The sequence below is a fragment of the Podarcis raffonei genome, chromosome Z (genome assembly GCF_027172205.1).
Source record: "Podarcis raffonei isolate rPodRaf1 chromosome Z, rPodRaf1.pri, whole genome shotgun sequence".
Classification (NCBI taxonomy): Eukaryota; Metazoa; Chordata; class Lepidosauria; order Squamata; family Lacertidae; genus Podarcis; species Podarcis raffonei.
This window is the reverse complement of record NC_070621.1, coordinates 13,830,028-13,853,747: the sequence shown is the minus strand read 5'-3', so window position 1 is coordinate 13,853,747 and position 23,720 is coordinate 13,830,028. Positions and strand designations below refer to the sequence as shown.

At 45.1% G+C, this 23,720-nt stretch overlaps 3 protein-coding genes across 7 annotated transcripts in view; 2 read left to right on the top strand and 1 right to left on the bottom strand.

Moving 5' to 3' along the window:
* Nucleotides 1–1,420, top strand: part of ADAMTS13 (ADAM metallopeptidase with thrombospondin type 1 motif 13) — a 34,485-nt gene extending 33,065 nt beyond the window's left edge. For all 5 annotated transcript variants that reach the window (XM_053373786.1, XM_053373784.1, XM_053373785.1 and 2 more), the window contains one exon: nt 891–1,420. In XM_053373786.1, coding sequence (XP_053229761.1) covers nt 891–1,043 — 153 coding nt within the window. In that variant the 3' untranslated portion in view covers nt 1,044–1,420. The remainder of the gene's footprint in view (nt 1–890) is intronic.
* Nucleotides 1,421–3,878: 2,458 nt separating this feature from the next.
* On the top strand, nt 3,879–16,570 carry CACFD1 (calcium channel flower domain containing 1). Its single transcript, XM_053373982.1, has 5 exons — nt 3,879–4,188; nt 8,794–8,866; nt 11,929–12,054; nt 13,935–14,042; nt 14,157–16,570. The coding sequence occupies exons 1-5, from the start codon at nt 4,053–4,055 to the stop codon at nt 14,251–14,253; spliced, it is 540 nt and encodes a 179-aa protein (XP_053229957.1). The 5' UTR covers nt 3,879–4,052; the 3' UTR covers nt 14,254–16,570.
* A 3,263-nt stretch (nt 16,571–19,833) lies between these two features.
* Nucleotides 19,834–23,720, bottom strand: part of SLC2A6 (solute carrier family 2 member 6) — an 18,213-nt gene continuing 14,326 nt past the window's right edge. Inside the window, 4 exon segments of the mRNA XM_053374854.1 lie at nt 19,834–20,004; nt 21,415–21,560; nt 22,281–22,454; nt 23,123–23,231. Of these exon segments, the coding sequence (XP_053230829.1) occupies nt 19,834–20,004; nt 21,415–21,560; nt 22,281–22,454; nt 23,123–23,231 (600 nt within the window).

Below are 23,720 nucleotides of genomic sequence, written 5' to 3'. Positions count from 1 at the left end.
CTAGTCACACTTCTCTGAAGTCTCTCAGCCCCACTCACCTCACAGAGTGTTTGTTGTGGGGGAGGAAGGGAAAGGAGAATGTTTGCCACTTTGAGACTCCTTAAAGGGAGTGAAAGGTGGGATATCAAATCCAAACTCTTCTTCTTCTTCTGTAGCAGAAGAGTTACCCTTCCAGGTAGTAATAGTGTGGTTCCATTTTGGGGAAGCATTGCAGAACAACCAATAAAGCAGAAGAATGTGTGAACAGTCCAGGATAAACCCACCACCAATGCAACAAATGTAGGACAAAATAAATAAACCAGAATGTTTGTGGTGTGAAAAGTTACATGATTTCAGCAGGAATTTTATGGGACGTTCTGACTGTAGTAAGCAGTAAGTCCACCTTGAAACATCTGCAGGTGCAAAAGTGTGGTCGTGTATAACCCTCCCGATACCATCATAAGCACAAATCAAAATGAGCGTAAAGTAAAACTGGAGAAATGAAGGAATCCTTAGGCATTGTGAACATAAGAACATAAAGAAAGCCTGCTGTATCAAGCCAGTGGCCCACCTAGTCCAGCATCCTGTTCTCACAGTGACCAACCAGGTGTCTGTGGGAAACCCGAAAACAGAACCCGAGCACAAGAGCACTCTCCCCTCCTGTGGTTTCCAGCAAATGATGGTTTCCAACTGTGGAGGCAGAGCATAGGCAACATGGCTAGTAGCCACTGATAGCCCTCTCTTCCATGAATTTGTCTACTCCTCTTCTAAAGCCTCTCAAGTTGATGACCATCACTGCCTACTGTGGGAGTGAGATTTCCATGGTTTAACTCTGCACTACAAAGTATAGTTTAACTGTTGTGGATGTGACGTTTCTGTGTCTTTGGCTGACCTGACCTTCCATTCTTCAGATCCGAGATGTCAATGCCATGAAGACAGCAGTTTTCCATGGAAACCAGCCATTCTACTGGGAGTCAGTTGGGAGCCGGGCCGAAATTGAATTCAGCAAAGACTTTGCCAGCGTCGGTTTCCAAGCAGAATACTGGGTAACTTTGCCCAAATAAACACAGCCTCAAGTTGTTTCAAGGGCAACTGTTCAAGGGTTGAATAGTCAGGGGGAGTTAGTAAACACAGTTTGTCTTGTAGGAGGGATGGAAAGTGATATCCACTGAAAAACTCTTAGAGGTTGCAGGAGCCCTTCTCTTTTTTTGCACCTGTTCCCATTGCTGTGGAAGGGAGGGGCTTCTCATGCCTGAACTCACCCTGGCTCTGCCACTGTCTCAGGTGGGGATCTCCACCGATTCAATTATTTTTCCTTCAAATGCTGCTGCTGTTGTTTTCGAGCAGGGTTAGTCCTGCTCCTCTCATGTGGTAAAGTCAACATACACATACCTCTTGGAGATCTGCCAATAAAGTCTTTATATGGGTGTGAACCTGAAAAGTTATTAGCCTGAAATTAATAATCCCTGCACCTGTGTACTGTATCATGTAAGCCTGAGTTGGCCAATCTCTGCTGTCCTCTACCTAGAAATTATTATTCCAAATGCCTCTGATTTTTAGGTGAGGGTGTATACAGTATATTGAAAAATGCAGTGTGTTCAAATATGTTTGCAGTTGTGTGTGTTATGCATCTACACTCACTACAGATACAGGCTTGGCCATAGCACGCTGGAGGATGTGTAGACTCAGTTGCAAATGCAGGTTTTCCAACTCTTGAGTTGGAACTACTACTTGTGAGGCAAATAGTGTTGGAGTTTGGTATATATTTTCCTATATACCTAAAAATCAAAAGCTGTCATTGTACAACTCCCATTGGAGGATTTGTAGTGCTGCATCACACTTCTGGATTTGCCTGGTCAGGGTGGGGGAAGGGAGCAGAAGAGAAAGGAAGTTTTAAAATGGTGGTTTTAAACAGTAAGAATTGAACGACGCAGAGATGGAGAGAGACAGGAGCTGTGAGAGGGTGGAGGGGCAGGCAGGCGGTAGGAGGGATTAGCGAGCAACACTAGCAGTGGCAACAGCCTTGAGTGTATGTGTGTACACAGCAGAGTGCAGGAATAAATAGTTTGATAATGCTGCAACTTATTGCAAGTGTTGTTGCTTTACTCCCAACACCCCTTCTGAACAAAGTGTGTTCAAGTCCACAAGTCCGGTGGTCCCTGGGAAGTGGATTAGTGAGACTGTCTGAAAAATATTCTTGAGGTGGCATGGGTATAGCAGGGGGCGGGGGGAGCTGACCCCCTAAACCAAGTAAAGAAATAAAAATGCTTAACTAACTGACCAATTGCATTGCAGACAACTTGCTTCTGCCCCCCCCCCATATAAAGCCTGGCTATACCCATGTTAGGTGTTGTACATAGTTCTCTTTTTTCCGTTATCCTCACAACCAGTCCTTTTTATCTAGAAAAAGAGGCGCAGGTACAGAGTACCCTTTAGTACCCCTGGAAAAAACATTGCTAACAACCACCCTGTGAGGTAGAGGTTAGGTTAAGAGAATTAACTGCCCCAAAGGTCACCCAGTGAGCTTCATGGCTGAATGGGTATTTGAAAACTCTTCCATATCCTAGTTCAGCACTCTAACCCAAAGCTTTCCAAGCTTTTCATGTTGGTGACACACTTTTTAGAAATGCATCATTTCATGACACAGTAATTCTGTTTCACTAGCAAACCAGAGGTTAAACTAACCCTTTTCCATCCCCTAGAGGACCGTGTGGGGAGCGTTCGTGTGACACACTTACACACTGCAGCCGACACACTAAAGTGTCGCGACACACAGTTTGGAAAGCTCTGCTCTAACCATCGCACAGCACTAGCATCTCCTTCCATTTGCACTGGCAAGCAAGATTTTAACATGTTTCAAAATTCAACTTCACATGAAAATTCAGCATTACATCTTAGAAAGAGCATAAAGTCGTTATGCATTTGCTGCTATTCCTCCCCTTTCTTTTTCCTTTTTTTTAAGGGGGTGTGAGATCTCTCAGCTACCAGTTTCCTATAGCATACCCTCCAACATTTCTGCAATGAAAATAGGGACATCCCATTCCATAATGATATATACGTATACTCCACACATCTGACTGAGTTGCCCCAGCCACTCTGGGCAGCTTATATATATATATATATATATATATATATATATATATATATATATGTACCCCTGCCTGTACGGGCCAGTCGTGTCCAACTCTAGGGTTGTGCGCTCATCTCACTTAAGAGGCCGGGAGCCAGCGCTGTCCAAAGAAACTTCCGGGTCACGTGGCCAGCGTGACGAAGCTGCTCTGGTGAGCCAGCACCAGCGCAGCACACGGAAACGCCGTTTACCTTCCCGCTATAAAGCGGTCCCTATTTATCTACTTGCACTTAGGGGTGCTTTCGAACTGCTAGGTGGGCAGGAGCTGGGACTGAAAGACGGGAGCTCACCCCGCCGCGGGGATTCAAACCGCCGACCATACGATCGGCAAGTCCTAGGCACTGAGGTTTTACACACACATAATAAAACATTAAACAAAAACCGCCCCTATACAGGATTGCCTTCAGACGGCTCGGAGGTCACATAACTCCACACCCTCCAACATTTCTCCAATGAAAACACAGACATCCTAAGGAAAAGTGGGACATTCTGGGATCAAGTCAGAAACCGGGGCAGCTTCTTTAAATCAGGGTCACCCCTGGAAAATAGGCTTGGAGGCAGTTTTATTACGTGGCTTCAAAATTAACAAGGGAGTTGCAGCCCTTAACAAACAAAGGTCAGTCTACTTTTCCCTCCTTAAGTCTATGGATGAGAGATGTAGACAGCCCCTCCCACTTCATCCTCTTGCAGAGGAGGAGGGGACCCAGAATGCAATACAAAGGGAGACGCTGGGGGACACACGGCTGGTTGGGGTGGGCGGGGCTGTCTCCATTGTCAGCTGGAGCTGCTTTTAAAGGGACAGTGGGTGGGCAGTGGGTGTACAGCGATGCGCTGAGGACTAGGATCCTGCCCAGTGCTAGGGGCGGAGGAGAAATTACAGTGGCAAGCAGCAAAGGAGAAAGGTGGATTTACCTGTCGTTTAACACACATACCCAAAGGCAGAATGAATTCCCATGAAGAGCAGCCTCAGTCAGATGCAGCTACTGCTGCTGCTACCCCGTCTTCCACCGATGATGATGATGGGATGACCTGGTGGTACAAGTGGTTATGCAGACTGGCTGGCATCATTGGGGGCATCTGTGAGTATTTCCTTTACTCCTCCCACCCCACAGTTCTTTCCTCCAGTGATTCCCCTATACCCGCACCTCCTGAGCAAAGTCCCAAGACGCAATTTGCCTCCTATGCTGGGGGCTTGCTTTGCACCGACTGGCTGATTTTGTGTCTTTGGGGATTTTTGCGTTAATTTTCTCTCCTGTAGGGGGCGGGGGAATAGCACTGCAAACTTTTTGTACACATGTTTTTGGGGTGGGTTTTTTCTTAAAAAACAACATGTTTTGTCACTCTTCTGTTGTGAGCTGTCAAGAGGACTAAGCTATTGACTGCTTCAAATATAGTAGGTAAATAAATACCTACATCAGGGTGTGCAATATGCAAAACAGATCAAAAGTGCAACAGGGTAGTGCCTATTTTGCATTAGCAAATGTTTGTATTTGGTGTTTGATTGAGTTACTCAGAGTCACTTCATTGTTGTTTTTTTAAAAAAATATTAATATCCCACCTTTTCTCAAAGGAGTTCAAGGCTCTCCCCCTCCCCATTTTATCCTCGCAACAACCCTGTGAGGTAGGTGAGGCTGGGAGGCAACGACTAGTCCAAGCTCAGCCAGTGGTCTCTCTCATGTCTCAGTCTACAGTGGTGTCATGTGGGGAACACCCACCCAGTCTCTGCTTGTGCCTAAATGTCCCCCACCATCCTGATTCTTAAGAACTCCATGACTGAATCAGATCAAAGGTCCAGCCAGCCACATTCCACCAGGAAACCAGTAAGAAGGGTACAATGATATTAGCCATTTCATATTCTTCACCTCCAGGATCTGATATTTAGTGGGTACTCTGCTTCCGACCATGGAGGCTCCATTATCTTATCAGGGCCAGCCGATGTTGACTCAGGCCACATCTGCACTACACATTTAAAGCAATAACATACCACTTTAAACAACCATGCCTTCCCACAAAGAATCCTGGGAACTGTAGTTTGCTAAGGGTGCTAAGAGTTGTTAGATGACCTCCTATTCCCTTCACAGAGCTACAGTTCCCCAAGTTCCCTGTGAAGAGGGTTCAACTATTAAATCACACTGGAATTGTAGCTCTGTGAGGCAGGGGCATGAGAACTGGGACCTTATTGGTGGTGACTCCATGCTTGTGACACACCCTTTCAAGTTATTTGCATATGTCTGCCATCAGCGCAGCTGGACTTTTTATATAAAAACCACACGTTTCCAGGGTCTTTTTCCTTGAAAGATTTAATAGGGCAGCTGGCCTGAAACGTTTGTTTTAGTTTTGTGTTGTTGCTGGCTTTTTTCTAATATTAAGTTTGTTTTCATTCACTACAATGGCCCTTTGCTAGCCTGTGGGTTAGTTAAGGGACCTGGTTTGACTGGTTCTTGATTTGTTTTTGTTTTTAATCGAAATGTAATATTGCATTTTGTGTTTGCCGTAAGCTGCCTTGCAAGGGTGTTGCTCTAAAAGGTGGCCTGGAAACATTCAAATAAATAAAAGCAGACAGATAGAATGAAGCTCTTTTCAAAAAGTGCACCCTCTCTCATTCAGGAATGGAACGGAGGGCATGGCTGCCCAGGAAGGCATGGCTGCCCAGCCGACTGCGTACAGGAGCACTCTGTGCTGTACCATTTTGTTGCAGAGCCCATTTGTATAGTTGATTTGCTCGTTCTCTGGTATGTTTGCATTTCTAAGCAGAGTTTACTTTTGTAGAAGTCAGTGTTTTTAAAAAGTGTTTTGCAAAGGCTGATTAAGTTGGGGACAGTGCCTGAGACACTTGCTTACGACTTGAAAGAACTTCTCCCTTGCTACACCCAGCCATGGATACCTGTTCCCAGTTGCTTCTCTGTAATGTGATTTCTTACTCATGGTTTAGGGCACACCTGAACCATGTTCAGCGGGGTTGAACTTTGCTCCTGCTGTACTTTGCTCCCTATGTTTAAACTTGTTGAGTAATCTTTTGTCAAGCTGGTATTCCTCAGCCCCAGGCCACTCTTTCTGTTCCTTGAATCCCTCTTCATGCAACACCCCTCGCCAGCCAAGTGTTGACCCCTCCTTGAGCAGAGGCGCCAGGTTGCCCCCAAGATTGAGGGGGCCCAGCAGATGTGGCACGTGTGACATCACAGGCACGATGCATGTGCAACTTCATGTCCTCAGAAGGAGGCCGAGCACTCTGGCGGAGGCTGGGTGCTGAAACTGCGGCACACACTGGGTCCCCTTCAAACAAATATCTAGGAGAGTTTCCCCCCTTGAACTCTGATAATGCTTCCTGCATGTCTACATGCAGGTTAGAGAGGGGTGTGTGAGGCTGTAGAATCTGGCCTACTGTACAAAAATTCACATTCATTGTCCCAGCCACTATTCTCCTTGCATCATGGGCAAGCTGGCTCTGGCTATAGTAGAATTTGGCTGGGTTCCACTCTCTGCTTCTCCTACTCACTTGTTAGGGAAAGTTTCACCTGCTAAAATTCTCAGACCTTTGGCTGCTTTTAAAGGCAGCACTTCCCCCTGCCCCTCCCCACCCACAAAAAAAGCAACTATGCCCTGAACAGTCCGAAAATAAGCCTTGGAACCACCTGGGATTTGGTCCTCATTAAACTTGCAGCAAGGTTCTCTGCATCTGATACAGCATCAGACCCCTTTCGCGGTCGTCAGCAGGTAACTTAATCCCAGTATTATGCGACACTGCTCATGAAAAAACAAGGGCCAGCAGAGCTGAGTTGACAAGAAATAATGGCACAAAGAAAACAGATGCACACAGATGCACTCAATTCTCCCACCCCACCCCAAAAAACCCTACAAAAATTAGTTTTGGAAACATTGTCAGAGTTTGTAGAGAACAAACGTCCAGTTCTCAAAGCTCTCGGAACCCAGTCTGGTTACATCCAGGAGAATCACATCAAAGTTTTTCCTCTGCTATGAAAGCAGAGCGTGACCTTAGGCAGGTGACTAGCCCTCAGCGTCAGAACCTGTCCTCAGAATGGCCACAAAATTTTGTCATCTTCATCATGTGATGTCATTTTGCAGCTTCACTTCTCACAGTCCATGGTTGAACTGTGGAACTCACGCCCACAAGATGTAGTGATAACAACCAACCTGGATGGCTTTAAAAGAAGATTCGTAGCCAAAATCATGGAGGACAAGGGTATGGATCTCGATGTCCACTGTTGGAAGCGGTGAATACCATTGTTAGTGTGCCTCTTGGAGTGAAGTCAAACTGCTGTGATCTTCTGTGGTGTGCAAGCCTGGGCAGTATTTGGAGGTCCTGGGTTGCCCAGACTACAAGCCTCTCAGCCTCATCGATGTGGTCCAGAAGAAAGCAGAGCAATATGTTTGGCACCAGCTTGGCTGCAGGATTTGCTGGAAGGAGGACAGCAAGGTGCCATCCATCCATCTTAGGGACTCTAAATTTGTGTAGGATTTACTCCTTAGCCTTCCCCGCCACCTGAAGATATCCCACAAGGCAGTGGAGGTTTAGGATCAGAGTTTTTCTTCAGCTAGATGGGCTACCTTCCTAGAAGAGTTTGGATTTGATATCCCGCTTTATCACTAGCCTAAGGAGTCTCAAAGCGGCTAACACTCTCCTTTCCCTTCCTCCCCCACAACAAACACTCTGTGAGGTGCGTGAGGCTGAGAGACTTCAGAGAAGTGTGACTGGCCCAAGGTCACCCAGCAGCTGCATGTGGAGGTTCTCCAGATTACGAGTCTACTGCTCTTAACCACTACACCACACTGGCTCTCCTAGGTTGATGAGCCCCATCTGCCCCTCAGTTCCCTCTACAACATGAATGCAAAACGCCTTCTTCACTGTTGGACCCACTATTGGTCTCATCCACTCAATCCACCAGAGCCTGTTTTCACATGCAGGAGTAGTCCCTGACTCAGCAAGGGTTTGAGACCCATCAGCTATCCTTACCTGGTTAGCCAGCCAGTTGAAGCTGCTCCTGGGTTGTGGCCACTGTCACATGCTGGCAACTTCTAGGAGTCACAGGTGAGAGCTGGTGGGGGGGAGGTGGTGGACAAGCTACCCCAGAAGTAGCATGTTATGTCCCCTGCCAGATGTACTACCCCTCCCCTAACACCTCATAGGTAAAGGTAAAGGGTCCCCTGACCATTAGGTCCAGTCGCGGACGACTCTGGGGTTGTGGCGCTCATCTCGCTTTATTGGCCAAGGGAGCTTCCGGGTCATGTGGCCAGCATGACTAAGCCACTTCTGGCGAACCAGAGCAGCGCACGGAAACACCGTTTACCTTCCTGCCAGAGCGGTACCTCTTTATCTGCTTGCACTTTGATGTGCTTTCAAACTGCTAGGTTGGCAGGAGCTGGGACTGAGCAACGGGAGCTCACCCCGTTGCGGGGATTCAAACCGCTGACCTTCTGATCGGCAAGTCCTAGGCTCTGTGGTTTAGACCACAGTGCCACCTGCATCCCTCTAACACCTCATACACCCCAGTATATACCAGTGTAGACAGACCAGTTGCTGGGAAATGCAAGTGGATAGAGTGTGCTGTTGCACTCAAGACCTTCTTGGGAGGCTCCCAGAGGAATCAGGTCAGTCACTGTGAGAACACGATGCCTTGACCCACCAGGGCTGATCTTAACATTTTCTACCTGCTTTGTCCTTTCAGCGTGTGCCTTTGCTGGCCTCTTTAACTGTGTGACCATCCACCCTCTCAACATCGCAGCTGGCGTTTGGATGATGTAAGTAAACTTGACTTCCTTTGCGGTGACTATTTGTTTCGAGTACCGGGGTGCTGCAAGTCAACGGCAACTGAGATGGAAGTCTGTTGCAAATGCAGAGGCAGGCAATGAATGATTTGTCCTGGTGGGATGTGTGGCCTTTGCACTGCCCACTCAGCACAGTCTCTGGCCTTCCTGCCAGTTCCAACCCCCCAGGCTGAATCTACACAGATATAAAAAACACAGTGAAAGTGCTTTTTTTAAATTAAAAAAGGCAGTATATATAGTAGTATATATATATATTTAAATTAAAAAAATTAGTATATATGGAATTTGCCATTAGCTCACTAGTGCCACCTAGTGTCACATTTGTTTAATACACTTAAAATGCGCTTAAAACGTTATACAGTGGGACCTCTGGTTGCGAACGGGATCCGTTCCAGAGGCCCGTTTGCAAAATGAGCAGAAGGCAATCCACACCTGCGTGTCTGCATGTGCGCGGGTCACGATTCACCGCTTTTGCGCATGCGTGTGACATCATTTTGCACACCTGTGCATGCGCGAGTGGCGAAACCCGGAAGTAACCCTTTGCAGTACTTCCGGGTCGCCACAGGACGCAACCTAAAAACACTCAACCTGAAGCGAACGTAACATGAGGTATGACTGTATTTGCAGCTGAGTCCCTGTGGCTCCGAAAATATAAAACAGTTCAGAGTGGCTTTGGGAGAGGGCTACAGCTTACTGGTAAAGCAAGGCTTAATCCCTGGCATCTCCAGGAGAGCCACTGTCAATCAATGCAGACAGTTCTGAGCTAGATGAACATGGGGTCTTACTGAGTACTAGGCAATTCCATGTGTCAACGGGCTGTTTGTTCAGAACCACGAGGGCTAGAATCTTACCTTATTTCTAGGGAAAGAGCCATAGCTCAGTGCTAGAGCATCTGCTTTGGATGCAGAAGGTCCCAGGTCCACTTCCCGACATCTCTAGGTGTGGCTGGGAAGTCTCTTGCTCTTAAATCCCAGAGAGCTGCTGCCAGTTTATTTTATGCAATTTTAATTGAAAATATTTTAAAGCCACATTTCTGAGTAAATGCCCCAGGGCAAGCAAGGTGGAAGATTTAAAACAACAACACAGTACAAACTGGAAAACTTTTAAAACACTACAAAATTTAAAATACTTAAAATTAGAAGTAAAATAAAACACAGAACCCAAGACAACATAATTGAGTCAGACCAAGCTAACAATCACCGTACCTAGAGGGTCGGCTGCATTTAAAGGCACACCAACCACACCCACACTTTCTGAAACAACGAGAACTGAAACACAGCCAAATATTGAAATTTGTGCTTCTCTGGATTTTGCAGTGCAGTTCTCCAGCCAGCTCATATGTCCAAATTTGCATAAATGAAGGTAAAGTGTGCCTATCAGTACATAGATCAGTGAAAGTAACATATAAAAATGCTTTATATATGGGGAAATTGCCGTCTTGGCTGTCTCTTAGTGCAGCCCCAGGTCACTGAGCCTGAGCTTCCACAACCACTTCCTGCCATGAACCATAGCTGTCAACGTTTCCCCTTTTTTTTAAGGGAAATTCCCTTATTCTGAATAGGATTCCTTGAAAGAAAGGGGAAAAGTTGACAGCTATGCCATGAACCACCAATGCCAGGATTGGTAGCAGCAGCAGATATGTTCTGTGCTTAAGGTAATGTTTTATTCTCTTGCTAGTTGTGCTGTTTTAAATGTGCATTTTATATTTGACATTATTAATGTTTTCTTTTGAAATGTTTAAGATAATTTGTTTGTTAACATTGCTGCGTTAAATGTGCATGCTGTAGTTAGCCTCTTTTGCAATGTTCTGTTTTGAAATCTTTAAGATAATATTTTAGTTTACTGTTAAATATCTTTGTTTGAATGTATACTTGAATTTCTTTAGTAATGTTTTATTCTGGATTGTTTTATTTGATGTTTCAATGTCGGTTCTAAGCTGCTTTGAGATTTTTTAAATTAAGAATATAAAGCAGTAGAGAAATGAATAATAATAGGCAAAAATTCATAACAAAATGTGCACATAGGAAAAAGTTTGGGGGACGTTTTTCATGTGGACTTTTTTTTTTACAAAGGAAAATATTGCACATTTGTAGAAACATAAAGAACTGAACTTAAATCAGAAAAATGAGAAACTGAGAGAAACCAAAACTGACAGATTTGCCCATTCCAATTACAGTGGATCTCAAATGCCTTGGCTCCCGAACAAATCAATTCTCGAACAATTGAAACCCAAAAGTGAGTGTTCCGGTTTTCAAACAATTTTTGGAAGCTGAACGTCTGGCGCAGCTTCTGATTGGCTGCGGGATGCTCCTACAGCCAATTGGAAGCCACGCCTTGGTTTTCGAATGGTTCTGAGTTGAACGGACTTCCGGAACGCATTCTGTTCGAGAACCAAGGTACGACTGTACTAGCTAAATGGCCCTCTGGCCCCAGTAAGGTTATAAAAGCTTAGAACCTAAAGCAGTCTAAGAGTTTCACTGGCTGTGGTGTCTAGGACTTTTGAGAAAAGGCAAGCAAGGGTTGACATGGTAGAAGTTCATAAAATTATGCATGGCATGAAGAAAGTGGGTAGAAAAAAGTTTAAATCATGGGCATCCAACATGGCTGAAAGTCAAATAATTTAGGACAGACGAAAGGGTGGACTTCTTCTCTTAGTGTAGAGAAGAACTTGCTCCCACAGGAGGTAGTGATGGCCACCAACTTTAAGACACCTTTAAGAGAAGATTAGGTAAATTCATGGAGGAGAAGGCTATCCATGATTTCTAAGCTATGATGGCTCTATCCTGTCTCCACACTTCAAAGCAGCAATGCTTCTGAATGCTGGAAACCACAGGAGAAGAGAGAGCTCTTGTCCTTGGCTTCTGCTTGTGGGTTTCCTATTGGGGCAACTGGTTGGCCACTGTGAGAACAGGATGCTGGACTAGATGGGCCATTGGCCTGATCCAGCAAAAAATTCATGCGTTCACCGGATGGGTCCTTTCATTATGGATGGGGTGGGTTCTCTCTGGTTTTGAGTGTGACGTCTTGCCCCAAAGGTTGAATGCCTTCGTCCTTTTCCTGTGCGAGGCCCCCTTCTGCTGCCAGTTCATCGAGTTTGCAAACGCTGTGTCAGCAAGGGCAGACAAACTGCGTCCATGGCAGAAAGGTGCCTTCTACTGCGGGTAAGTGTGTCCTGGGGTTGGGAGTGACTCTGGATTGCCAATATTGTGCCAGAGGGATTCAAGTGCATACCAGAGCTCTAAATTTGCACAGTTAAAGTGCTCTGGCATAACAAATCCACAGTAAACACAACAAAGCATACTCTTTGTGGTTTGGAAGGGGACGATGACTAATGAGAAGAATCACAGAATCATAGAATAGTTACAGGTTGGTAGCTGTGTTGATCTGCCGTAGTTGAAACAAAATAAAAGAGTTACTTTCAGTAGCACCTTAGAGGCCAACTAAGTTTGTTATTGGTATGAGCTTTTGTGTGCATGCTGCCCTCTTCAGATACACGGAAACAGGAGTCACCAGACCCTTATATATAGTGAGAGGGTGGGGAGGGGTATTACTCAGAAGGGTGGTGGGAATGGGTGATTGGCTGATAGGTGTGGTAAACCTGTTGACGACTGTTAACGACTGCAATTGGTCTTACAGGAAAAAGCAAGGGGTGAGATGGCTTAAAATAGCTTTATCATGTATAATGAGATAAGAATCCAATGTCTCTATTCAGACCAGGTCTCTCCATGGTTTTAATTTTGGTAATAAGTTGCAATTCAGCAACTTCTCTTTCCAGTCTATTTCTGAAATCATAGAATTGTAGAGTTGAAAGGGACCATGAGGACCATCTAGTCCAACCCCCTACAATGCAGGGATCTTTTACCCAACATGGGGCTCAAACCCATAACCCTGAAATTAAAAGTCTCATGCTCTACCAACTGAGCTATCCCAGAGTTCTCATATATATATATATATATATATATATATATATATATATATATATATATAGCATTTGTACCCTACTCTTCAGCCAAAAAGGTTCCTAGAGCAGCTTCCAATACAAACAAAACAAGACAGTTCCTACCCACAAGCTTACAATCTAACAAGAACCCACATGACACGCAAGGGGGAAAGGACACGGAGGGTAGAGGAAAACAAAAAACACAGGCACAGATTTCTAGACAGTTGTTCCTGTATTGACCATCTGGTCCTGTATAGGGTCAGGAGGTGCCTGATGAAGCTGGGCCTCAAGTAAAGCTGATGAAATGAGCCTGGCTTCCTGGGGTGGAATGGCTGCCCTCAAGTAACAGTTGAGGAAGAAGAGGCCTGGTGGAGGCTGGCCTACTCCCTGGGAAGAGGGGTTGATAATTAAACAACTCTGGGAATTGTAGTTCTGTGAGGGGAATGGGGTTTTCTAAAAATTGTCAGCTAACTACAATTCTCAGGATTCTTTTTTTGAGGGGAAGCCATGACTGTTTAAAACTTATCTAATAAAGCTTTAAATGCATGGTGCAGATGTGGCGAAAATCTTTTAAATCTTTTTTTTTAAAAAAAATGGTTAATGAGTGTTGCCTGGCGTATGCTTCCTAGAAAAGTTTTTAATGGGCAATATCTCATATTTGGAGTAGACCTGTTCAATCATTTGTCCAGTAACATTTGTCCAGTGAATCTACTCTGACACTGACCTGTTGGATATCACTCAGTATGTTTAAAATACAAATTGTTCTAAACTTTCCCCCCTTGAATGAGTTTGGCTCTTGAAGCTGGGTATGTTTTCCCTCTCCGCAGACCCCTTTCCAATATCTGATTTGTATGTACCCTAAATCTGGTTGTGTGATTAAAACACATTGTAATTCATGGGCATGCATGCCTAACTTGGGTTCATTCATTTCAATAGGTCATTTCAGTGACCATTTTGAAGCGAAAAATCTGAGGTCACAAATCCTGTACCAGCAAACGCTTGGTCCACATTTGGGTCCTTGTTTTGCTAGGCATCCTGTGTTGAAGTGGATTGCAGCATGACACTGCCTTAACTTCACAAGTTTCCTCTCTTTTCCCCCAGGATGGCTATATTCCCAGTTATACTGAGTCTGACTCTGACAACTTTATTAGGCAATGCCATTGCCTTTGCGACGGGAGTGCTCTATGGACTTTCAGCATTAGGCAAAAAGTAAGAGAGAAGAGTTTTCCCTCCCTCCCTGTTTCAGCCAGTGGATTGCTGGTCTGTCTTGGGTGCTGTGCCTGTCAAAACCACCACTCCTATGCTGTCTTTTGCCTTTTGTAGGGGAGACGCCATCACGTATGCAAGGATGCAGCAGTTGCAACGGAAGCAAACAAACGAAGAAGGGGTGACAGGAAGTGTTGAACCGCAGGCCGTGTGACATCGCCATTCTTTTGAGGCCAGTCATTCCCATCTCATTGGAAAGCAAAGCTTGGGAATTCACTCCAGCCTTAGAAACTGGCCTTGGAACCCTGTGCTGTGAAACTCTTTCAAAACTTCTAATTTCAAGCCGGAGAGTGCAGAATGAAAACATACCTTCTCCTTTGTCCCCAGAACATTTTTAAAAAAACAAAAACACATTTATGCAACACTGTGAATCTTATATGCTGCAGCTTTAAGGGGGCAGGATTTAATGTGGGGGTCCTCCCTTCTCCCACCCTGCTCCTTTCTCAGGTTGGTGTGGAACCAAATAGGGTGAACAAGCCCCATTTGTCACATCACTGTGGTGGACTCTTAGTCGCCTGTGTTGCAACAGCCTTTTGATACAGTTTTAGCAGCTCAATACGGTACTTCTGAGATAATCAGAAGCTACATTCTGAGCCTTGATTTTATTTTGACATTTGGGGTGATGGGGAAGCTATTTTGGGAGCTGGAAAATGTGGTACCAAATGAATTCTAGGACCTCAGTGTTGAATATCTGAGCCACCAACCCAGTCTCTGATTTGGTGTTCTCTCTTAGAGTTACAAACTTTGGGGGCTTGATGGACCTTGCTGTCTTCCTACTTTAGAGTCTTGTTTTCCCACCTCTGCATTGCAGAGAATTATTCCCCTGATGAATTTTGAGACCCATTTCTTTAGTAATTTTAGAACTGAGCAAACTGTGTGTTGATTTGTGAGATGCATTTTCTTAAGGAGAGAAATTACTTGAAAACCTTTAGTTTGTTTGCATTTGGTATTTTTCCTTTTAGGATTATTCAGCGGGGGGGGGGGGAGGAATAGCTTTTGCTGTGGGGGAAAAGGATAACTTTTTGGAGTGATCCTGGCTTCCAAGGGTGGAAAGCGCAGCCATTGTTGCATCCCAAAGTCTAGCAAAGGACCCCCTGCTTCCTTGAGAGAACTGTCACTCTCACTTTGCAGCAAAGACGGCCAGAGGTGGCATGAGAGAATTATTGGTTTACAATACCTCAAAGCATTTCAAGTTAAGGGCCTCAATAAGCCCCGTCCCCGTCTCCCATAAAAAACACTTGAGCTGCAATTATAGGCATTTTTTGTACATGTAAAAAGCACAAATCTTAGGTTCCATAATGCAATACTGTAAAATGGTTCAAGCAGTTGGCCAGTTTTGTTTCTGGTCACTGCTTTTTATAACTGGGAAAAAACTTCCTTGCCCTGAAATGCTACGCAGTCGCAATCTTCTTTGCTACTGTTTAACCTGTTTTACTACTTGATAATTCCACTTTCCGTATTTATACCCTGTAGCTATAAATTTAATTTATTATTCCTTTTCCTTGTAATTTGCTTTGGAAAGCATAAAAAATGTATTGTTATTATTTATTTGGAGTTCCTCAAACTGTTCCGGTGGGGGATCTGTTCTCTTGGGGTATAGAACATGAGACAGGTGCTTTCATTTGTTGGGAAACGATTTCTGTCTAGTAGTGTTAGGTCACTGTCTTTTTAGGAAGAGGAAGATGGGGCTAGTTGGGATCAGAGTAGGGCACAGAAATAGTGTGAATAATTAATTAAGTCTATAGATGTAGTTGATAGAAGGGCGTGTGAGAATCTTACCTGCCAGGTGCAATGTTGTGTCCCACCGCTAAGGGTCAGTATTTTCAAATGCATTATCAACAAGAAGTGATGGTATTATAGGCTTCCTTTAGGAGGAAATGCTTTGCTAGAGATTCCCGTTTCTTGTTGAAAGATAAGGTTTCAGAGGAAGGGACCTTTGTCAAAAAGCTCACCCCGTCTCTGAAGATTGAACAAAGCTGGATCGCTGCCATTTTGAAAGAGCATAAAAGAATAAGGCAGTCTCTTCTCAGGCGTAGTTAATTTTTGTGAATAATTATTGGAGACTCTGGATTCTACATTGTAAGAATTTCTTTTACTGTACTGTATAACGGATAATATTTTCTTGTTTCTAGGATGCATATTGCACAGTATTGTCTGATTTTTCCCTTCAGGTGTTGTTTTTTTTAGCATGCAACAAACATACCACTTGTATTCACCAACACCATCTTTCAAGCAGATGGAAATGCAATAATTTAATTCTAGGGTCCCTTCTGAAATTTATTTATCTTGTAATTAATGGTGGAATGAAAAGCTATTGTTTGAAAGACCGTGCATGCACCCTAGTGCAGGGGAACAGAACCCTTGTCAGCCTGAGGGTCACATTCCCTTTTTGACAACCTTCGGGGGCCACATACCAGAGGCAAAAGTGGGCCAAACGACAGGTGTAACATTTGTACAGTAGACGAGTTTCAGCACACCACACACACACACACACACACACACACACACACCTTGCTTTCCTCCATCCTGGCAAGCAAGTAAGAGGCACCTTCAGGGTCCTAGGACACATTTCAGCCTGGCAAAACCACTTGAGGATGTGATGCAGGGCTGCTGAAGGGTGTGGCTTGGGGAGCTTTCTGAAGGCCGGTTAGAGAGGCCTGGAGGGCTACAGCTGGCCCCTGAACCTGAGGTTCCCCACCCCTGCTATTAAGGGGCCTCAGCAAGAGCTGTGCTGGATCAGACCAAAGGCCCATCTACTTCAGCATCCTGGTCTTATAGTGGACAACCAGATGCCTGAGGAAAGCTCACAAGACAGACCCAAGCACAACAGCACTCTCCTCACTTGTGATTTCCAGCAACTGGCACATAGAGGCAAGATGTAAACCACCTAGAGAGCTGCAGGTATAGGGTGGTATATAAATTCAATTAACAACAACAACAACAACAACAACAACAACAACAACATAGCAGCTCTGGCCAATAGCCTTATTACCCTTCACAAATTTGTCCTAACCCATTTTAAAGCCATCTTTGCTTGGTGCCCCTCACGGATCAACTCTCTGGAGTAAAATCCATAGCTCAGCTACTTGCTGTGTGAAGAAGTCCTTACGCCTGTCTCGTGAATTATACGATGCACTAGTGGAGGGATATTGTGTAGAGTATGTCCCCTAGATGTTCTTGGACTACAATTCCCATCAGCCCCAGTCAACATGGCCAATGGCCAGGGATTCTGGAAGTAAGATTCTGGAAGGCAACTGGCTGGTCATCTCTGGCCTACAGGATAAGCAACCATGAGCAGATGGCCTCCTCCTTTTCAAGGATGTGAAGCTTTAGGGCCCATGAGGCAGATGAAGCAGCCCAGCTTAGGCAGTGGAATCCCATGGGTTAGTGCTGGGGTTGTGCAGCTGTGGCTTCCAGGGAGATTTCGCTAGAAGTCACCATACAACTCCAGTAAGTGAGGCTTTGAGGGGGCGCTGCTACAAGGGCGCACCTTCCCGTCTCTCCTCGGTTGGCAAAATGGGATGGGCCACTTCTGTGAAGCTGAGACTGCTGGCTTGCATCACTGGTCTATGGGGAAAGGGTTGATCTGAGTAAACCAGTTTTTATTTTGTGTATAATCCCTTGACAACCACCAGTTTACTGAACCTGCCTGTCACTGATCCTCTTTTTGTGTATGCAGTGAATAAAAAGACCATTCTACCTCTGGTAATAAGTTCTTCAGTTTCAAAAGCTACTTACTACAGTGGAATGTGTGTGTGTTTGTGTATGTATGTGCTTCCTGCTGCTAAAGAATGTACTCTGGAAACAAAAAAAGCAGGATACATTCTATAGAGCTGATTCCTGTGGATTAAAGAGCTTCTGACCCATTTGATCTTTTCAGAGCTATTTCAGACTTAGAGGAGCTACTTCCTATCTCATGAAAATTGCACGTGTTTCACTTTTTCTGAAAGTTCCCCAGTACAGAATTGGGTGCTTTGCATGGCTTTTCTTTTTAATCACCCCAAGTTCTAACCATCACGATTCCAGAAGGTAGCTTGGAAGTATGCTTACATGGATGATGAATGTTCAAAAGACCAAAAGTGAGGGGGAGATATCCAGCGATTGAGGGTTGTGGGGAGTCTTGGTACTACTGAAAAGCTCCTACTTCTTCTGTAGTTGTTGAGCTTAACCTAGTCCAGGCATGTCTAAAGTCCGTTTTGGGTGCCTAATCCGGCCTCTGTGGCAATTTATTTCCTGGGGTAAAATCCTAAAAAACCCTCAACAACTTCAATCCTAAAAAAAGGTTAACAACTTTGGTCGGCCCTCACGGCCCTTCACTTCATCAAATCTGGCCCTCTTTGAAAAAAGTTTGGACACCACTGACCTAGTCCATAAAGCCCTCCCCCTTTTCTCCATTCCCCTCTTGCACTGTCTTCTTTGCCAAGCAATTATTCATTATTTGAAAAATGGCACTATTAAAGCAAATATGTGTGCTTGGGCTGCAAATACAAGAACAGAATGCAATGCCATTTGCTGACATTTTAAATACATAAACATTTTCCATCTAGTTCAATAAATAGTTGGGGCTTCCTCTTCTCCTTAGAAGTAGTATGAAACCAATATGCAGTTTAAAAAGCTAAAGCTGCCTATGGTTAATACACATAATGCATTCTGATGTTTGGCGTTGGATTCCATGGTGTGGTCGTTGGGGCTGCCAACTTTTTCAACTGGTTCCTGCAGCTGTGCCTCTCACTGCAGTTTTCTGAGCAGATGACTTTGCTGACTTTGCTCTCCATGATATGAAAAGAAACCCTTGTTTATTTCTGTTTGTCAAGCCCAGGAGTTAGGTGGTAATGATGATAATGATATTGGTCAGGTCACTTGGTAATGGCAGCAACAGTTGTGCTGAATGTGATCAGAGCTGCCAGTGGAATCTGGGTCCTTGACAGACTTCTTGAATGCTATTGGCTAAACGTCTTATAGACAGGGGCCCATAGCAATCTAGTGTTCTTTTCCATTTCCATTGTCTCTCACGGACCAGGAAAATAGGTGTGGTGATTGTCAGGTAATCTGCTAGACCCAAGCTGAGCACATGGGGAAATGACAAATGGTGCCTCTAGCCAATATTTTGTAGGAGGGATTTCAAACACATACTGAAATGTCAGATTTGCTTAAATAAAGCACTCAGTTGCTCTAGTTCAAATAAATCCATTTTTTAAAGGGGGGGAAATGGACTGTGTGGTTTGGATAGTGATGGAGAAGTCCATTGAAACGCCCGGGATGAACAAATGATTAATTGCACCCATGGCACTTTCTCAAAATTCCAGATATGCTCACTGGCTCACAGATGTTGGCGGCCCTTGGTTCACAATGTTCAAAATGCTTCACACACATCCTAATAGCAGACCTTGCAAGGTAGGTCAGTATCGTTGTTTTCATATTGCACATGGAGGGAGCTAATAAAGAGAGAGTGGCTTGCCTTCAACCATTTAATGAGTTTGTGACTGAGACAAGGTTCCAGCTGAGAACTTTCTGGTGTGTATTGCAACCTCTTAGCTGCCATGGCACCTGTCAGTTTTAAGGAAATTAATAAATGCATATGAGCAATAATATCTCACTATATCTGCCCCACCTCCCATCCCAGTTTAAGGACTGGGGAAACTTGGATAATAAGTTATCACAGTGGTCAACCTGTCATGGCCTCAAAAGTCTCTCATTTGCTTATATTGTAAGGACTTGAATTTATGTTGAAAGTTCATTTAAGGCGGTGGAAAGATTCCATAAATTATTTCTGCTCAGTCCGGAAGTATGATTCAATCTGCTCCAAGGACCTTCCTTTGGTTTCAGGAATGAAAAACGTGAAGATAAGGTTCACTATGCAGATGGCCCCAAAGAAGAAGAAAGGAACCTCCAGACCATACTGTGCCTGGAAAAGAAAAAGAAATTATCCTTTGGACAAGTAGAGAAAGAGGACATGGGGCAGAGTGAAAAGTACTTATTTATGCATTAAATCTATTTCCTAGATGCTCCTCCCACTTTTGACTGTGGCCTTGCCCACTAGTCATATGTGACCCCTGTGGTAAAAAAAAAATTCCCCAACCCTGCTCTAGAACCTGGAGAGGGTACTGAGACTTTGGCTTCATTCACACCACTATGCGCTATGGTGGCACTATGATGCCACTTTAAACAGTCATGGTTTCCTCCAAAGGATTCTGTGGGTTGTACAGTGGTACCTCGGGTTACATACGCTTCAGGTTACGTACGCTTCAGGTTACAGACTCCGCTAACCCAGAAATAGTGCTTCAGGTTAAGAACTTTGCTTCAGGGTAAGAACAGAAATCGTGCTCCGGTGGCGCGGCAGCAGCAGGAGGCCCCATTAGCTAAAGTGGTGCTTCAGGTTAAGAACAGTTTCAGGTTAAGAATGGACCTCCGGAACGAATTAAGTACTTAACCTGAGGTACCACTGTAGTTTGTTAAGAGTGGTGAAGGTTCCCAGGATCAGGGATCAGACTGTTAAAGCAGGTTAGGGCTGTGTAAATGTTACCAGCTTAAAACGCCGCTAGGTCCTTTTTCTCAGTTTCACCTGAAGCTGGGTTTGTGGGGAAAACACATCAAAACATAATATTCCATAAGAAATGACACGATAGATACAGATTGTGGTGGGGCTGCACTGAAGGTGAATGGAGGTGTGTACACAGCCCCTTTCTGTGGCATATCTCGCAACATGTATGAAGTCTCTTCTTCAGGGCCGTCTTAATCATATGCGGCGCTGGGGTGCAAAGATCCGCCTGGCGCGCCCCCCCAACTCGACCTTTTTTAGGGGGGGACCCCAAAGTTGTTGACATTTTTTTAGGGCGGGCCAGCGAGGTGCACACAGCAAAGCTGGTTGGGCTGGCCACCTCAGCAGCAACAGAGGAGCCTGAGGCAGTGGTGGCGGCAGCGACAGAGCAAGGCTGGGGCCAGGCGCCTGGGGGGGGGAGGGCAAGCAGAGCCCAGCACAACAGTCGAGCCCGAGGTGGCGGTGACTGAGTGAAGCCAGGCGCCTTGTGTGATCAGCGTGCTCTGGGCGGGCCTCTCGACGGCCTGCCAATCCCAGGCACGCAGGAGTGTGGAGTCAGCCGGCTGCCTCAGCACCTCGCTTGCCTGCAGCAGAACTGCTGCTGCGCTCTGACGGGCTCTGCTCTGCTCGGCAGCAGCTGTCGGCTCTTCCCAATCCCCGGACTCCAAATCTCGGCCCCAGACTCTCGGCCTGGTGCCCCTGAGAGCCCGGCGCCTGAGTGCCCCGCACCCCTTGCACCTAAGGGTAAGACGACCCTGCTCTTCTTCCTCTACTTACCTTAACCAACAGAAATACATTTGTCAAGACAAAGGCAGTCAACCAGCTCACAAGCACACAGAGCCCAGACACTGTCCCTCGGGCCTTCAGTGGGAGAATCTCAGCCATCAGCAGCCAGGTGATGGGGCCCCAACCGATGGCATAACCTAGAGACAGGAAAGAGGAGCCCCTCTGAAAAACCTCAGGCAAAGCTGAATGACTAGTCCTTCCTCAAACATGTTAGTGTGGCAAACCAAAACAGCTATAAATGTCAATTTTGATTTAGTTCTGTTCTATAACAGCAGGTGTAGGGAAGCTTTGGCATAAGGAGAGCCCTGCTGGCTCAGAGCAAAGGCCCATCTAATCCAGTATCCTGTTCTTATAGTGGCCAACCAAATACCCCAAAGGGAAGCCAATAAACAGGTTCTGAGCACAACAGCATTCTCCCAACTCATGTTCCCCAGTGACAGGTACTGGAGGTAATACACTTCCATCATGACTGGTAGTCATTGACAGGCTCCTCTTCCTCCATGAATTTGTACAGTACTCTTTTAAAGTCATCCAAGCCGGTGGTCATCATTGCCTCTTGTGAATTCCATAGTTAAACTATGTGCTGTGTGAAGGACTTTCTCTGATCTGTCCTGCATCTTCCAACATTCGGCTTCACTGGATGTCCATGAATTCCAGCATTATGACAGACAAGAGAAAAGTCCCTCTCTTTCCACATTCTCCACACCTTGCATAATTTTATACTATAAATGCCCTGTGTTCCTCAGTTGAAGGATGGTATATAAATTTAATTTGCAATAATAATAAGCCACATCAAGCTACTGCTTAAAACATTCAGAGGGTATCTGGGTGGCTTCCTGTTCTTGACAATAACATACCTACAATGAAGACCATGGTGGCGATCAGAGGGATGACGGTGAGGCCACTTATCCAGCTGGTAGCCAGGCCCTCGTGGCTACTACTGTTAACCATAATTGCTGAATTATGGGAATATTGAGGTATGAAGTGGATGTAGAAGCCCAAAGTCAAGTTTGAGGCAAGCATAATGATGGCTGTCAAAAAAGAAGAAGAACAGTGTAAGATGTGAGGGTTATTTATGTCTGGGAATTTCCTCAACCTGCTCATTATTTCACACCCAGTCTCTAGATCCTGACATTCTAGGGAGATGGCCCTGTGGCTAAGAACCTACTGGGTTTTCCCCCCCTGTAAAGTGCTTGGGGTAGGAGAACTTTGGCCTACCCCATGGATGTTGCTGAACTACACCTACCATCCCTAGTGTAGTTTAATGACCAATCTCTCTTCAGAAGGAACTCCAGAATTGTGGCTCTGTGAAGGCCATAAGGGGTTTCCTTAACAGCTTTCACTACCCTTAACTACAGCTCCCAGAATTCTTGTGTGGAAAACATGACTGTTTAAAGTGGTATCATAGTAGTTTAAATGTGTGGTGTGAATGTGGCCTAGGTTGGAAAGGCAAATGTTGCAAAGCACCAGCGGCACATTTTACTTTATTGGGTATCTGGTTTGGGGGGTGATGGGGAGAGAATGCCCACCCACACCCCACATGTTCAGTGCTTTCAATTCAATACTTTCTCTCTCCCCCTCTCTCTCCCCCACACCCCAAAGATTGAACCAAACAATTCCCCAAAGCTGGTTTTGACTCTGCAAAATAGATCTATAGATGCACCAGGTGGGGTGTGATAAGAGTGGACAAAACCTGCACCTGAGATATATAGAAGAACCTTCCTTCCGACTTTATCCATTGAGAAGGTGGCAACTGCCACTGATGCTAAGCGTACGGCCCCCACGATAACAGCATCATATTGTGGCTCCTGCAAAGGTAAAAGGAGAAACCATTTAGCATGTCTGAGACTCCTTCTTCCCTGAGTCAGCATTTTCTTAAAACAGACGCACACAGCGAACAGGAGATAACTGGCCAAACTGGACATGATCATAAATCCTCCCCCGCCCCCAACCCATTTCCCCTTTTTCTCGTGTCTCTTTAGATTGTAAGCCTGAGGAAAATGAGTGTTTTATTTTTTTCTGTTACGAGAACAAATTTAATAAACTAAGAATGATATAATATTTTTTCTTAATCATGTGTGGATGTGGATGAGGAGCAAGTTTTTATGGTGATTCCAAATGCCACATTTAGCTTCATGTCTAGTTTGGTGCTGGGGTGTGGGGAACGTACAGGTTGTAAAGGTATTTTATTTTATTTATCACCTCTATATGCCACCTTTTCTCAAGGTGGTGTACATCGTTTCCCTCCTCCCCAGTTCATCCTTACAAAAATCCTGTGAGGTAAATTAGGCAGAGAG

Coding starts and splice junctions, on each gene's coding strand:
- CACFD1 (XM_053373982.1), top strand. CDS start 4,053: ATGAATTCCCATGAAGAGCAGCCTCAGTCAGATGCAGCTACTGCTGCT. Junction 8,867..11,928: donor GCAGCTGGCGTTTGGATGAT/GTAAGTAAACTT, acceptor CTTGCCCCAAAG/GTTGAATGCCTTCGTCCTTT. Junction 14,043..14,156: donor CTTTCAGCATTAGGCAAAAA/GTAAGAGAGAAG, acceptor TGCCTTTTGTAG/GGGAGACGCCATCACGTATG.